This window comes from Bufo bufo, chromosome 7 (assembly GCF_905171765.1).
Source record: "Bufo bufo chromosome 7, aBufBuf1.1, whole genome shotgun sequence".
Taxonomy (NCBI): domain Eukaryota; kingdom Metazoa; phylum Chordata; class Amphibia; order Anura; family Bufonidae; genus Bufo; species Bufo bufo.
The window spans coordinates 203,252,480-203,270,759 of NC_053395.1; the positions used below are offsets into that span (position 1 = coordinate 203,252,480).

Sequence of the window (18,280 nt, forward strand, 5' to 3'; positions counted from 1 at the left end):
TAAATACTTTTTTTGTGTATGGTATATTAGTGTGAATTGAAACTATTTTAGAATATTTTTTATTTTTATTATTTTTTTGCAATTTTTGCATTCTATTGACCAAAAATGAATATATATATTTTTTTATAAATGTATCATTGTCATTTTGCAATTATGCAAGGTTTCTGTTTAAATTTTACAGTACAAAAGCGCACAATAGTATCTAAGTATATAAAACTGCATAATATAGTAATGTCCGAATAGATATAATAATTTATACCTAATATTAGCAATATTCAGAGCATCCATATTTAAGCTTGTTTTTGAAGAATCACACTGAAGTCATACATTATAGCGGAAAACCGAATTAGAATGTGAAAAATCCCCATGGGGAGATTGATACTGTATCTATTTTTTTAAGGAAAGGCAAAAAAAAAGAAAAAAAAAACCATTAAAATGCAATAGTTTATAAAATTTTGTTATGGCTTTTTACAGCCCAATGGATTTTAAGGGCAGAGTTAAAATATATAGAGTACTATATTTGTACATACTGTGTAGATATATAACATTTGAATACAAACTAGAAAAAAAATTGCTAAAAATTGAGCTAAAACATCATAGCTATAACTTATCAAATCAGACAGTTATGAAAAATTCATGTCATAATAAGAGATCACTTTTTAAGTATTAAATATTTTTACTTTTTTTTAGGGGAAAATGAATTTAAACATGTAAAATGTGTAATCAGTCCAGGAGAAATGAAAAGACCAGAGGACATCATTAAAACAGAAATTCTAATTAATCAGATTTTGTCCGTCTAAGCTTAAACTGCTAACTTAAAAAAATAAAGAAAATAATGAACATTTTTCTAGAACAAACAATGTGCACCAGTTGACATGGACGATATGAATTTAAATTAAATCAGATATTAAATTGATAAAAAATCTTTTTTGCAACAATTGAAAATGTTTTTAGCATCAACATCTTTTCTGATATAACTGCCCTTTTTATATGTAGTAATTATGTGTGGTCTTTGACCCATTGTGCTTTTTAGTGTTAGGCATCCTGTACATGACTAATGAGGAGCCCATAGACTTCCTTAGGAATCTGACCGGAAACAAATTGAGGCGTGCTCCATCGGATTCCAGATTTCAGAGCCATTCTTCCATTGAAGCATAGCTTCTAAGCAAAAAAAACATACTGTGGTTCATGGCATGCCAACAGCTCCATGTACATACATCCCTGCCACGGTAATAAGACCTGAAAGGGAATCTGTCACTAGTTACATGCTGCCCTATCTGAAGGCAGAATAAGCAGGTCACTGAGAATCTGATTACAATGTAGAGTCAGTTAGTAATTTTTGGCCAGTGAGAAGCCCCAGTAGGACCTAAGCACTGGAGTCCAAATGTTCATGAGCTGCACCTCCCTCTCCCAATTGAGGATGATTGGTATACTTTCAATCAGTGGCTTTGGGGTGTGTTAGCCAGTAGCTCATGAATACAATGACTCCTAAGAAACCCAACTTCCAGAACACACTGCTCAACAGTGATTTTAAGAAAACCACTTTCCAAAAAATAGTGACCCTGGTTTGGAACCAGAGTCTCTGTCACTAGTATATGCTGCCTTCAGCATAGAGTTATTCACATCTCAAACTAGGATAGACCAACAATGCCAGATTGACGACACCTCTGGGACCAGCTCCTATCTCCAAAATGGGTCCCCGGAGTGAAGAAGACCACACTGCTCAAGCGTGGCCACCCTGCATTCTCTGCTATGGGAGTTTCGAAAATAACCTAATGCTGGCACGGAAATTTCTGGCAGTCCCATACCTGTGAATAGAGAGTTGTCCATGCATGCGCGGTGCACTCTCCGTTTACCACTTTGGGACTTCTTAAAATACCCAAGCGTGCTGGCTCAGCTTTTTTTTGCAGAACTCCAATAGCAGCAAATAGAAAGCATGTCGTGCATGTGTTGTGTGTTCTCCTTCACTTCCAGGGCCCCATTCTGGAGATAGAAGCGGGTCCCAGAGGTGGGACCCACAGCCACCTGACAATGATGCCATCAATGTCTGAGATAGATATAACACTTTAACATCAATTCAGGTATATATGAGGATGGCAGATACATACAATAAACATTAACCAGCAATATTATAATTAGAATTTCTGTTTTGAGACCTAAAACATGATTGGAAACATACTTGAATAGACATATATTTACAATCTGTATCCAAATAATAGATTATCTGAAATAAAACTTTGCCCTTATAGTTGACCTTTCTTATAATAGAATTACTAGTCTTAAAAAATAGCGGGGGAGAATAATGCCCCTTTTTTCCTTTTTTTTTTTAGATTATACAATATAAAGTAAGAGTCATGCCATAAAACTATATGCAAAATATGCACACTATTATTGCATGCGTGATGTGATACTACATGCCAATTAGTATTACTTCAGTTCTAGAAAGACCGTAAAAACATATTAGGTCCCTTATCAAAGCATTATATATACAATACAGTCCAGACTTCCATTAAAACTGCCACCAAGTATAGGCTTTCCATCATGGGAAAGACAGCCTTTTGTATCTCCTCGCGAGCTACATCGGTATGGTTCCTTATATATTTCATGGATTTATTTTCTAACCCATTTTATAATTAATGCCTAAAATGTTTTTGTTATGTAAATCGATCGGAATTCATTTTCCGTAACTTTGGTGGCAGATTTCCATCCATCCTACCACCAGACAATCTTTGAAGCTTTGGCGGTAAATCTGCTACTGATTGACTCATCGGATCTGAAATCATCTTTGTTGTCTTAATGACCAGTTTCTCTTCGGAGTTTCCCGGAACCGAACTTATTCGCTGAAGTTTCATTGGCAAGTCACCCATGCTGTAAGCTTTTTCAGAAGTGGTGGAACTCATTCTGAGCAATTTTCTGGGCAGGTCTTCTCTGCCAGTCATTTTCTGGAGCTTCGCAGGCATTTTTGTGCTAATGTCATCCAGACTATTCAAAGTGTCTACAGAACAGTTTTTTTCTTTGTTGTTGCCTACTGCTGGTGCTATAATTGGTGAAGATAGGAGAAGCATTTCCTCCTGTTCTTTAACACTATAAGGTGCAGTAGGAACTTCAAATGTTGCATGGAACTGTGAGTAGTCTACTTTAAAAAACCCTTCTTCTAGCGATATTACAGGATAAAACCGGTGGCCCCACAGAACTTCATCCTCTGTGTAGGATGTCCGTGCTTGACAGGTCATTCCTAGAAGGAGAGGAAACACATGTTAAATAAGAAAATATTAACAAAGTATTATCCCGACATACTATAGTAAAATGTGTCCTTTTTTGAGAAACATTCCATATTAAAACAGGGATAAAATGTTCATACCCTAGGAGGCTAAGAGGCGGGAAAACTGATAGAAAATTTTCAGTTCAACATTGAAAGTTGACCTTGCCAATAATCATTATCACTGGAGCATCTTCTGCCCAGAGTTGGCTAATATATAGATTAAATTCACATTAGAAAGCCAACACATTTTTCATGTGCTATGATTTGCTGGTTTAGAATATTGATGTCATATCCTCAGGATAGGCCATCAATGTAAGATTGCTGGAGGTTTCATTTGCAGCAACCCCTGTTTATCAGCTGCTTGACTGTTTTAAGGCATAGATGACCTCCATTAAAGGGGTTATCCCATGATTAATGTCAAAAATGAAATTCAAACATCATATAGTAAATGACATTCTCTTTGTAACAAAGCTAGAACCCCCCGTACCTCACATAGATCCAGAAATCTCCCCATTCATTGCTCAAATTGTTCTGCTAGATTTATGTCAAGCTGGCAGCTCAGGGGACATGACATTTCTGCTGCAGCTCAGGGGCATGTACTTTCTTCTGCAGCTTTCTGCCTATCACAGTTCAGGAGGGATTTCAAGGATGTAATTGAGCATGTACGTCCACGTCAATGAGGTGGACAGAAAAATAAAAAACAGGCAAACAGCAGGTGACTCTATACAGATATTTTTTTATATAATTCAATGGCTATACAAATTGTAAACTATATGCAATTACAAAAGTATTCACATGAAGGGGCTAGTTTGAAAACAGCTGAATTTTTTATTGTCTCATAACCCCTTTAAGCAACAATAAAGCTAATACTCATGCTACGCTGTGGCAGAAGTCGGAATTTCAGTTGTTGATTTCGGCTGTTGATTATCTATCAAATCCATGTGCCGCATGGACATACCCTTAAAAGTTTTAAAAAAATAGCACCACTCTTGTTAAGGTCCTGGGTCACATATCGCATTTCGCTCCCACTGGGGATAAGGAACGTACATAGAAGTCACTAGGCTTCACAGCAAAAATCTAGATTGGGCCCCCATGCCCTATTCATAGCCCCTCTTACCACCCATTTCTTTACTACATATGCAGGACCTGTGATGGCATCATCCTAGGTCCTTTAGCTTTCTCCAATGATGGTAGGGATACTATACTGGAGCTGGACATAATGAGTGTAATTAGGGGACGGGACCTATCTTCCACTGTGGGCCCCTTTCCCCACTTTCCCCATAGCAGCTGTGTGGTCTGCCTCTAGTTGAGGTACGCCACTGATGAGGATGATCTACAAATACTAGGCATAACCTGGTATAGATCATTTCTATGGGGCAATGCACAAATATTTTTGGTGGATCTATGTGGCCTTTCCTCAAATTATAGAATGTGTCCTATTGAGTTCTGCATTGTGTACAAGAATACCCTTTCTATTGATGGGACTGAGAAAAATGCAGACTGCACATGGAAGGTATCAGTATTTTGCGGATCCATTGTTTGCAGCATAAAGCCTAAAAGAGGAATCTTCTTATCTCATTTATTCGCTTTAATTTACAGTCCTGAAACCACAAGATCAGTGAAAGTAATGAATGTGTTAAATACCCTCAATATGTGCTTTATTTAAACCATAAGGCAACAGAGAAAATTAATATAAGCAATCATCTGCAAATCATCTTACTGTCATACTAAAGCTCTGTTCACACCACTCTGTTTATTTTGATGGATGTTTTTTTTTTCTGAGCTGCACAAATGATACATCAGTTATGAAATATTTAATCTATAAAGGACCTATACCTTTGTAAAGGGATGTTTTTCATTCCCTTCTTTTATTAAAAGAAGAAAAGATGTAGCAAATACATAAGACACTCTTCTCATTATTTGCCTTCCCCAACAATACCTACCCCTTGGCCTAAAAATGACCTTCTTTCCCTGCCCAATTATAGAAAAAAAAATCCTACATTTTTCATTAGCTCCAATCTTGTCTCATAAAGTCTTCTGTATGGGTCTCAAGAGATCTTCCGTTCCACCCTCCTCCAACTCATAAACCTCAGTTAAGACTTATCTCTGGGCATAAGGCAACTGGCTGTGGCAGGAGTCCTCCTCCACTGTTCTGTCGTAGGACACTAGATATAGAAAGATCATTCCCACATAGCAATACCCCAACATCCTCAACTATCTGCCACCTGAAAAAAAAGGAAGAAATCATGTGGAGCATTGTGTTCACAACCTCTGGTATAAGTGATGCACCATCAATGTAGGTAGACCACATGACAGCTACAAAGCCTGAGTGGGGGAGCCCAATGCTGGACTCTTTCCTCTTCTGCAAGCAAGATTTTTTTTTCGTTTTCATGCAGTGGCCACTAGGTGGAGCTCAGTGCAAATAGATCAATGGTAAGTAAATAAATTCCTATGCAATGAGCTCTGCCTAGTGGTAGATGCCGGTAAACTGCTTTGTAATAGAAGAGAAACTAATTTATATGTCAGGGGCATAGCTAAAGTTCAGCTTGGGCCCCCTTCTCTCAATTCTTTGTGGCAAGGGGCAGGGGAGCATATAGCCTTCCTGTTACCTGAGGCAAAAACTGAAATGGCACCCTCCCCCACCCCATGCCAAATTCTTGACCTAACCCCTACCATCCAACCAGAAGTGTAACTCGAAGATTCTTGGCCCCAGTGCAAAATCTATGACAGAGCCCTCCCAGTATGCACTTTCTAGAATACTGGTGTCTTCTTATACAGCACATATAGCTTACCCCCATATAGCTACACCCCTGTTATCAGTTTATACTACTTGTCTTGTGTAAATACATTACACTTAGAATGAGTGCCATAGTTGTGAAGCACCTCTTCTACTTTTTCCTCCAAAGAATTCAGATTAAGTGGGTGAGGTGAAGGGCAATGTTTTGTATTATAATTAGTTTTTTTCGCCCTAAATTTGGCAGAGAACTGGGCCATTGCAGCTTGCATTCTGCATTGCTTGGGGGTGATTTGCGCACACATTTTGGGAAACTGGGTGGGGTCATGGTAAGTTTGGCTATGGGGCCCTGTGAGATCTGTGCACACCCCTGTCTGGTAGGACAAGGTTCTGCCATATAAGCTGCCCAAGACTATGGGCGTAGAAGAGGAGATGCAGGATCCTGGTACCTGTAGAACCCCAAAGATACCTCTGCCATCTACTATAATAAGATGGGAGGTGGGAGGGCTGGAGATTGTGCATTGGGGCTCTGGAGAGTTAAGCCAAATCTCTGCCAAGACATTATTTTTAAGTATTCTATTCCTGGCAGCTTAGTGTTAACTGCTTTTATTGGTTCCCTGCTATTAGACAAGACATTCATTTTTGAATTACTGAACCACAAGAAAACTACAGTTTCCTTTCCATCCATTGCATTGATTTTCTGTTACTTCCAGAGGAGCGATTGCATTTTGGAGGCAGATTATATGACTATGTGATACAATTCCCTAGACTGACTTTTTAAAAATATTTCAGTCATTGTAATTGATCCCATGGTGATTGGTGTAAGACTTCAATTTGCAGCAATTTGTGAACATCATTATCATTTATTACCGTCAAGATGTTTAATTGCCAACATGTCATTATATGAAATAACTGAATAAACACTATATAAGTACAACACACCTAAACCTTATAATATGATTGATCTCATATAGTATGGATGCAATAAACATTTACCTCAATAACCTTTAGGGACTGAATTTAGGACCTACAGAATTTGCAATACGCTGAACTGAAACAGTACCAAGGCTGGTTTTAGATTTTTGCAAAATGTTGACCTTTTTTAATATCCATATTATGGCCACAAAACCAGCACCCCTCCAAGTTTCATGGTTCCAAACTCGAACTTTGACCTGAAGTTTGGCTGAACCCGGTGAACCCGAACTTCCATGAGTTTGCTCATCCCTAATCACCATTGATTGCTAGGGCTTAAACCAAAGACAAAATAATACTGAAGCTAAAATTCACGTAGACATTTCCAAATTTAAGGCCTCATCCAGTAATGCATGTGTATTATGGCTACAAGAGGTGGACCAAGTGAACCAAACTTTGATCACCATAGAGGAACCATAGGGGATCCGGGTCTTGATGCAACAATATTAAAGACATGTGAATGTAGTATAAGGTTTCATGTACCCGGCCATATGTGTTCTGTAGTTCACAAACCATAGATCCACAAAGCAAGAATACCGGCCATTTGAAAGCCGCCATTTTCTTTTTCTGTTCCATAGAAAGTTTTTTTCTGCACAGACATACGAACACAGTGTGTTGTCTGCATTTTTGTGGCCTCATTGAAATGAATGGGTTTCCATCTGATCCACAAAAATGTGCATCATGTGCATAAGGCTTTTTTTAACTTTTCAGCCATATTCAACTTTGAGTGATAGTCAGAAGCAACTGACATTCAGAAGAGATAAGAGATTTTCCCAAAATTCCTTTCAGGTCCAATTTGATCAAATCAGCTATCAAATTTGACTCTGTTCCAATAAATAAAATGAGGCTCTGACTTTTTCTCAGACTATATCCAACCACTTTCAAGATCTTTAACGCAAAGACAACATTAGAGATGTCAAAGTAACATCAACATAGATAGTTAAGAGTAAACGGATGGTAGCAAGTGGTAACAAACAGCCTTAAAGGCTATGTACACCTTTGAGGGCAATTTTTTTTATTATTATTGCAATGTACTTATTTTGAGCTAAAAGTAATTTTTTAATTGTTTATTATTAAGAATATGAAGTCCTTTTTCTTTGCAGAGTTGACATTCTCTAGTCTTTGAATTTTATGTCTTTTCCATCAGACCAGGAGCTGACAGACTCCTTATCTCTGCGGTCCAGCTCACCCCAAACCATCTCGATTGGGTTCAGGTCCGGTGACTGTGGAGGCCAGGTCATCTGGCGCAGCACCCCATCACTCTCCTTCATGGTCAAATAGCCCTTACTTTCAAAGTTTTCCCAATTTTTCAGTTGACTGACAGACTGACCTTCATTTCTTAAAGTAATGATGGCCACTCGTTTTTCTTCACTTAGCTGCTTTTTTCTTGCCATAATACAAATTCTAACAGTCTTTTCAGTAGGACTATCAGCTGTGTATCCACCTGACTTCTCCTCAACGCAACTGATGGTCCCAACCCCATTTATAAGGCAAGAAATCCCACTTATTAAACCTGACAGGGCACACCTGTGAAGTGAAAACCATTTCAGGGGACTCATCAAGAGAATGCCAAGAGTGTGCAAAGCGGTAATCAAAGCAAAAGGTGGCTACTTTGAAGAACCTAGAATATGACATATTTTCAGTTGTTTCACACTTGTTTGTTATGTATATAATTCCACATGTGTTAATTCATAGTTTTGATGCCTTCAGTGTGAATCTACAATTTTCATAGTGATGAAAATAAAGAAAACTCTTTGAATGAGAAGGTGTGTCCAAACTTTTGGTCTGTACTGTATATTTATTACCTCCATAAATCAGCCTTATCAATAACTTGATTGATTATATATTAACGAGATATTCATAGATCATCGTTCTATTTTTCTGATTATATTTTTTCATTATTATTATTGTCAATTTTATTTCTGAATTTTATTATTGTTGACTTCAACTATGACATTATTAGCAATAATTGTATTGGGATATCGGATATATGTATCATATGTACATTCATTTATATTATTTCTTTGTTTATATTATTATTTGTATTCTTAACCCTTCCAAACATCTATCTCCATTCTCCTCATACACACAATTATTAATTATTTTATTTTTGTTACACCTATACACATACATATATATAGCCCCAGGTTTTCTCCGCACTATGCTGCTACTGTGCTGGGGTGCGCTCCACCTTGGAGTGCAATTACAGCCCAGATCCAAACCGCTTCCGGTCCCATCGCTAGTATGCGTTCCACTTTGGAGTGCAAGACCAGAAGCGCGACCACATCTGAGATCCATGCCATTTACGGCCTGATCGAGAGCATGCGTTCCACGGCGGAGTGCAAGACCGGAAGTGACAGACCAGATCATCACTTCCGGTTCTCGCTAGAAGATAACAGAAAACACTGTCTGTTATTCCCCCTACTTCTCCCCTGTGGACCACATATATCAGCATTATTGTATCATTATTGTAACATCAGCATTATTCTATTAAAATCATATATTCAAATCATGCATATGGAAACAATCGATTTGAGTTCCAGTGTGGAACACAAAACACAGAAGTGACACTGCCCTGATGTCACTTCCTCCCATTTAGATTAAGGAAGTGACACTACCCTGATGTCACTTCCTCCCATTTAAATTCTTGAAGTGACACTGCCCTGATGTCACTTCCTCCCATTTGGATTCCCACAATTTTTCCGCCTTTTTTAATATGTGTACAACCCTATTTGAGGGTATAAATACTAGCATTGTACAGTTACAATAAAAAGTATGTGAACCCTTTACTGCACAAATTGGTCATAATATGTGATCTGATCTTCATCTAAGTCACAATAGACAATCACAGTCTGCTTAAACTAATAACACACAAAAAATTTAATGTTACCATGTTTTTATTAAACGCACCATGTAAACATTCACACCGCAGGTGGGCAAAGTATGTGAACCCTTGGATTTAATAACTGGTTGAACCTCCTTTGGCTGCAATAACTTCAACCAAACGTTTCCTGTAGTTGCAGATCAGACGTGCACAACGGTCAGGAGTAATTCTTGACCATTCCTCTTTACAGAACTGTTTCAGTTCAGCAATATTCTTGGGATGTCTGGTGTGAATCAATTTTTTTGAGGTCATGCCACAGCATTTCAATCGGGTTGAGGTCAGGACTCTGACTGGGCCACTCCAGAAGGCGTATTTTCTTTTGTTTAAGCCATTCTGTTGTGTATTTACTTCTATGCTTTGGGTCGTTGTCCTGTTGCAATACCCAACTTCTCTTGAGCTTCAGCTGGTGGACAGATGGCCTTAAGTTCTCCTGCAAAATGTCTTGATAAACTTGGGAATTCATTTTTCATTCGATGATAGCAATCCGTCCAGGCCCTGATGCAGCAAAGCAGCCCCAAACCATGATGCCCCCACCACCATACTTCACAGTTGGGATGAGGTTTTGATTTTGGTGTGCTGTGCCTCTTTTTCTCCACACATAGTGCTGTGTGTTTCTTCCAAACAACTCAACTTTGGTTTCATCTGTCCATAGAATATTTTGCCAGTACTGCTGTGGAACATCCAGGTGCTCTTGTGCAAATTGTAAGCGTGCAGCAATATTTTTTTGGACAGCAGTGGCATCCTCTGTGGTGTCCTCCCATGAAATCCATTCTTGTTTAGTGCTTTACGTATCGTAGATTTGCTAACAGGGATGTTAGCATATGCCAGAGACTTTTGTAAGTCTTTAACTGACACTCTAGGATTGTTCTTCACCTCACTGAGCATTCTGCGCTGTGCTCTTGCAGTCATCTTTACAGGACGGCCACTCCTAGGGAGAGTAGCAGCAGTGCTGAACTTTCTCCATTTATAGACAATTTGTCTTACCGTGGACTGATAAACAGCAAGGCTTTTGGAGATACTTTTATAACCCTTTCCAGCTTTATGCAAGTCAACAATTCTTAATTGTAGGTCTTCTGTGAGCTCTTTTGTGCGAGGCATCATTCACATCAGGCAATGCTTCTTGTGAAAAGCAAACCCAGAACTGGTGTGTGTTTTTTATAGGGCAGGGCAGCTGTAACCAACACCTACAATCTCATCTGATTGATTGGACTCCAGTTGGCTGACACCTCACTCCAATTATCTCTTGGAGATGTCATTAGTCTAAGGGTTCACATACTTTTTCCAACTTCACTGTGAATGTTTACATGGTGCGTTCATTAAAAACATGGTAACATTTAATTCTTTGTGTGTTATTAGTTTAAGCAGACTGTGATTGTCTATTGTTGTGACTTAGATGAAGATCAGATCACATTTTATGACCTATTTGTGCAGAAATCCATATCATTCCAAAGGGTTCACATACTTTTTCTTGCAACTGTATGTGTATATGGTATTATTGTATTACTCCTGAGAAAAGGGGCACTGTTTCTGACCCCTGAAATGCATTGAGTGCTGTGTTTTTACCTGATTAAAGAATAGTGACCAGACGCTGGACACCTGGCTGCCGTCATTATTAACATTCTACAAGCGAACCTGGCCGGGGGGCTCTTTCTGAAGGTATCTTGAGCTTTATCTAACAGACATCCCCCTAGTGGTTTCTACATCAAAACTTTTTAACCTTGATATAATATTTTACTTGGTACGGTATTTATTAATTTCATTTTATCCATTCTATATTTTACATATTTTAACTTAGTTTATCCATATACTTTTTTATTCATACACCTATTTATTCATGTGCTTCTAAATACGGTTATAACTGCACGAATACACGGTCAGTAGACCAACACGGTCAATTCAAGTCTTTTGGAAGGCACCAGTCCCCTGGGCCCCATTGCCTTGAATGAGGACCTCCATTTACTCTACTTATTCTTGGATGTGAGCTTCGCTACACCTGGACCACTCAGCAGCCTTCCTTATACAACACCCCTGTTAAGCATTTTTTCCTAAAATCCCCCCCCCCCTTGGCGCCCGTCAAGTTGACACTAGATATATTCTGGGCACCCTCCTGGGTATATATCCAGTGATCATCCCTCAACCTTTTTTTTTCTTTTGTTTCCCTACGATTTTGACTTTATAAACACTCATTATAGCTCAGTTTGTATCTTACTGATGAGAAAGCGGGTTAAATCAGTATTTATGGCCTCTCAGTAATTTAGAGATAAGGTTTATAAGATGAGCAGCACAAAGTGAAAGTACCAGTCACACAGCTACATAAACAGTTAAAGCTTTGTGACAGAACAGCTCAATATTTTTAATAAAGGCCATTTGAAAAAAAAGGATTTTTGGCCAAAAATGAGTAAAATTCAATCATAAAAAAATGTCCTCTGCAAATGTATACAGCCTTTAATAACTCTGTTCCACATGAAATGAAAATTCTGAAGCATCTATTTTTTTATGACTCTGTATTGCTCAATTTCAGTTTACTCCTACTAGATGAATAGATTTCCCACCTGCTATTTACTAGTGCACAGTTTGAAACTGTCCAATCGGTGTAGACAGTAGCAGCATATGTGTGGACACACCCCATTGAAAGTAATAGTAGCACCCATATGCCAATTGATAAATAAATTTATAGAATGGCACAACACACAAGAAAAAAACATTTAAAAAAATCTCCAGAATTGTTATTTCTTGGGTAATGCAAATAGTTACTAAAGCAGAGAGGTCAGGAGAGGGGACGCTTCCTGGCACCAAAGGCAAATCTGTAATAAGGCACCCCACCTACCATGTGCCATTTACTGGTGCCTTTGTAATTGCCTTTCGCTATGTACATGATTGGTGCTGCAGAATGCACAATTCTTGTCCTACAAAAATACTGGAATGGGCAACAGAACCCCCAATAGAGGGGCCAAATAATGTGTAAAAGAGCCTAACAAATTATTTGCATAAGATATACAATTTAGTGGGCTTTTATCATGTCTGCCCATGTGTTGTAATCAGGTACATTGTTATGCCTTTAATTTATTGCAACAGCCATCATTTTGTAGGAAAAAAACTATTTACTAAAATAATCTGTCTCGCAAAACTGCCCCTACTGAGATAAACCTCTGGCCAATTATTAAACCAAAGATAATTGATTTCTACGTGTTAAAAGTACTTTTTATTTTTCCACAGGTACTAATTAATTGCTCAGAACCTTCACCGAACCATATGTTTTCCCACCACTGCAAGACAATTGGGAGACGACATTCCAATTACCTGTTTATAAAGGTCTCCGTATCTACCACCTATTATAATTGCACACCTTCTGGCTTTCCAACCTGCTTAGGGCCTACATTCTCACTGGGGTATATGTCTTGCCACACACATGTGTTACATTGTATCAGAAGAGTCGAACAAAAACAGGCCTTTGATTAAAAAAAGCAAATAAAAAAATGTAAAAAAAAATGCTGCCGTACGCCATGTTTCACACTGTGCTGTTTACACTAGTTCTATCTCAAATATACAATGTGCATCCACTTGGCGACTAATTTGTTTTAGAACACTTGGCGCCTCTTGCTGTGACTCGTGATGCTAAGCGTTATAAGTCTGCAATTGGCTTGAATTTTACCAGAGAAAATAAAATGATTCTAATTATTTTTTTTCCCTCTACATTGAGCATCGTTATTCTGGACAAGTATGACTGTTTATCGATGAAATGTGTAAGCGCATGGGGGTTTATTCTAAAATCAGCCCTTAATCAAGCATATTATTTGCTGTAGATTAGCGTATTCCCTCTAGTTCTCTGCAGCCGTTATAAACTTATCTGATGCACGTTAGGATGGAATAATATGGATAATCAATGGTATAATTGACCCAGTTTATCTTATGATACATCCCATCTGCCAGTGTTGTTTAAAGGGAACCTGTCACCGTGAAAATGCAGTGCCATCTGCGGGCAGCGTCTTATAGAGTGGGAGGGGTGGAGTGGAGTGATATATAGCTGTATGGGAAAACTGGAAAAACTCTCCCACAAATGTCACTTTTTTATTGTAGATTTTTAATATGTGTCTGAAGTAAATATTGTTGGCGCACAACTCAGGGGACACAATGGCGTTTTTAACCTCTTAGTAACACAGCTAATTTTAGGACTAGTGATGAGCAAAGTTTTCAAAAATTTGATTGCTTCACCAAACTTTGATTTGTTACGAATTACTTTGTAACTAAACGCCTTCCATTGTATGGAGCAGGCACAATGATGGGGACTGGTGATTGTGCCACCCCCCATCATTTAACTCCTCAAATATCGTGTTCAATGCTGATTGCTGCATCTGAGAATCACATTCAGCCTATCAGGGGGTTAATCAGGGGTTTAAAAAATATCTCATCCATTTGAACTCGGAGAGGCCATTGTGGCTCTAGTGATTGAAGAAAACGCGCCAATTCTCGTGCAAGCTGACAAAAAGATGTGGTGACGTCACACATCAGTGCACGTGTGAATTGGCTCACTTTCTTCAATAAAGATGGCCACGACAGCCTCTCCACGATGAAATGGATGAGGGGAGTATGTGTTTTTGTTTTTTTTACTGCCATTTCAGGAAAAATTGATTTGTTACCATGAAGTGCCAGGAAATTAGAATTCTAGGTGAATCAAATTTTTCCTGAAATTGTAATCGAATTCAACTTTGTTAACTTCGATTCGTTCATGCGTATATCATTAACATGTATATATATATATATAAGTAATGAAAGTCCACGGCACTCCTTAAAGATGAAAAAATGTGCTATTTATTCACACATGTCATACAGCAACGTTTCGGTTCTCTCTCAGAACCTTATTCAAGCCAAGTGAAACATAAAGTGCAACAGTGCTTATATTTATACATCATGTAATCAATCCAGACTGATTGCTCATCCTATAAAAAGCTGTTCACACCCCTTAAACAATGTTACAATTCATTCAATCTAAAACACTCTTTGGTGTGAGCAGAAGCAAATGGTGCAAAGTGCATGATCAGCAACAATCAGTGATCGTATCTGTGATACTAGTCTTAAGATACATATATTGTAATAGTGACATCATTATATAAAGTGCATAGTGCTTAAAAACAATTTGATCATGTATATTAAAAACTACCTTGCTGGGGCATTATGGTTGTACTTTACATGATTCGTAAGGAAGATTAAATCTCATCGTAGATAACAGTGCTCCACGCTATATTCTGCGCGTCTCCCGGTTGCTAGTGCGCATGCGTCAACCTGTCTCCCTCCTCCCAGGTGGCGTGTACTGAGTGGGCGTCACCCGGGACGGAGGGGCAGAGATAGGCTAGTGTTATTAAAGAAAAACAAGCTTAGATGGATTTTCCGTCTTGATACATTGAAGCCCAAAGGTTTAAATGTTGAATTTAGGGTAACTGGGGGCATGGTAGGTTAACGCCCTACAACCCATTGTTTGTGATCTTGTGCATCTTTATTATAGTACCAGGTGAATTTTAACGTATGTTACATAGAATTATGATTTTGAAAGTGACGTTATAATATGATTACTCTACAGTTGGGAACATGGAATTGCGCTACAGTTGGAAATATGGAAGCCGTTATGCTAGGACATATATTGGCTGAATACAAGACCATGGAACAAGGAAGATTTCTAATATATCGAAATTTAGGATAGTTATACATTTGCCCACAAGTTTGCCCCTAAACAAGATGGTGGAGGTCAGGTGCGCGTTCCCCGGGATGAAGACGTCTGAAGATACACATGCGCGTTGTGCGTTGGTTTGTCTGCGTTCATCCATGTGCGCACCGGGCAGACCGACGTCACGCAGGTACCTAACATCACGATCGTTCCGTCTCCGTCCCGGGTGACGCCCACTCAGTACACGCCACCTGGGAGGAGGGAGACAGGTTGACGCATGCGCACTAGCAACCGGGAGACGCGCAGAATATAGCGTGGAGCACTGTTATCTACGATGAGATTTAATCTTCCTTACGAATCATGTAAAGTACAGCCATAATGCCCCAGCAAGGTAGTTTTTAATATACATGATCAAATTGTTTTTAAGCACTATGCACTTTATATAATAATGTCACTATTACAATATATGTATCTTAAGACTAGTATTACAGATATGATCACTGATTGTTGCTGATCATGCACTTTGCACCATTTGCTTCTGCTCACACCAAAGTGTGTTTTAGATTGAATGAATCGTAACATTGTTAAAGGGGTGTGCACAGCTTTTTATAGGATGAGCAATCAGTCTGGATTGATTACATGATGTATAAATATAAGCACTGTTGCACTTTATGTTTCACTTGGCTTCTCTGAGAGAGAACCGAAACGTTACTGTATGACATGTGTGAATAAATAGCACATTTTTTCATCTTTAAGGAGTGCAGTGGACTTTCATTACTTATTCGTCACCCTGAATCGAGGGATCACCGCTGGCACCCATCTTTCAGTTAGCAAAGGAGTGCTGCCCTGCTTTTTATGTATGTATATATATATATATATATATATATATATACAGCAAAAACGAAGGCAGCACCCCAAGTTGTGAAAAAAAGTGGAAGGTTTATTCACCCAACCAGCAGCAACGTTTCAGCTCTCTCTATGGAGCCTTTGTCCGGCTCCATAGAGAGAGCTGAAACGTTGCTGCTGGTTGGGTGAATAAACCTTCCACTTTTTTTCACAACTTGGAGTGCTGCCTTCGTTTTTGCTGTATGTTTACAATCTGGACCTTGGTCACAGGTCTCATAAGGAGGACTTTTTGCACCCGCATTTACTCTTTGAGTGCTGCTTCTTTTCTTTTCTCTTCTATATATATATATATATATATATATATGTATATATATATATAAATATATATATATATATATATATATTATTCAAAATATATATATTTTAGAGGGAAAGAAAAAAAAAAGCAATTAAAAAAAAAATTTGTAGAATTTATTTACGTTCACTGTGTGGTATAAACAATATAACTTTATTCTGTGGGATGATAAATTTGATAATGCCAAATTTTCATATATTTTTTTATATATTTTTTCTTTCCTCCTGCAGGTTGTCAGCTTCCCTACTGCTCAATCTGCCTTCTCCCAACTGATGGGGGAGGGGGGCTGCTTTAGCTGCTCATATCTCTGGATAGGTAGAAGCTAGAGATATCAACCTGATCTTGTTTGAAAGCTGTCATTCCAAGCTTTCAAACAGTACCACAGCATTATCTCTACTACATTGGAAGATATCGCTGTTAGAGATCAGGATGGCAATGAATGCAGCTGAAATTTCTAACATCTATATCTTCTGATGTTGTTGAGATAATGCTTTTAAACAAGACCAGGCCCATATCTCTGCCTGCTACCACTCCAAAGATATGTGCAGCTAAAAGAGTCCCCTTCTCATCCTGCTATCCAAGCTGTGTTCGGGCTGAACTAAGTGCTTTTCTCAAAGCCTGAGCAGTAGGGTTGAGCGAACCCGAACTGCAAAGTTCAGGTTCTTATCGAACTTTGCGAGTTCAGGTACCCGGACCCGAACCCGGACTTTTTCACTGAAGTTTGGGTTCGGATTCAGTGTTCGGGTGATTTTATTATTTTCCATTATAACATGGTTATAACGGAAAATAATAGCATTCTTAAGACAGAATGCTAAATAAAATTGCCATTAAGGATTTAAAAAAAATTAAAAACTTCACCTCATCCACTTGATCGTGCAGCCGGTATCCTCTTCTTTCTGCAGGACCTGCAAAAGGACCCGCGATAACATCACCACGCTCACCACATGGTGAGCGCCGTGACGTCATCGCAGATCCTGCTGAATGAAGATAGAAGGACCTGCGGAGATGTCACCGCGCTCACCACGTGGTAAGAGTGGTGACATCATCGCAGGTCCTTCTATCTTCATGTGCTGCTAAAAAGGAGGTCACCAGGTACGTTCCTCAGTTAATATGATTTTTTGTTCTTGAACCAGCGGGTCGCTTTAATTTGTTAATCAATTTCTTCAAGTTCATATATATCCTTATAGAAATTCTTATTCCATTTTGCCCTTTAGAAAAATGTGTTCCCCTGGAAAACCCTTTGTAATGGCCTTTGGATTCGAGCCATTGACCGCACTCCCTTTCAGCGAATTTGAGTGATCCTCCCTATGCAACCACACAAATTGCACACCCCTAAGGCTTCCCCTGCCTATAGACTCCTGATTTATTATATTTTGAGCAGCTGCATTACTGGATATAGTGATGTATATCATTATATTCTGTGACTTACTATTAGTTGCAACCAAATTCTTTTGGAAGTAACAGCATATAACATGAACTCCCAGCTTGGAGCCTCGAGTTTATTGCGTTTTGAGCTATGCTCTTGGTAAGATGTATACACAATGTCCTTCTCCAAACCGGAGCTAGAC

The 18,280-nt window shown here is 38.7% G+C and overlaps 1 protein-coding gene across 1 annotated transcript in view; it reads right to left on the reverse strand.

The window, feature by feature from the left end:
* Window positions 1-1,061: 1,061 nt before the first annotated feature.
* Window positions 1,062-18,280, reverse strand: part of KCNJ3 (potassium inwardly rectifying channel subfamily J member 3) — a 231,024-nt gene continuing 213,805 nt past the window's right edge. The window contains exon 3 of the mRNA XM_040440508.1: window positions 1,062-3,235. Coding sequence (XP_040296442.1) covers window positions 2,655-3,235 — 581 coding nt within the window. The 3' untranslated portion in view covers window positions 1,062-2,654. The remainder of the gene's footprint in view (window positions 3,236-18,280) is intronic.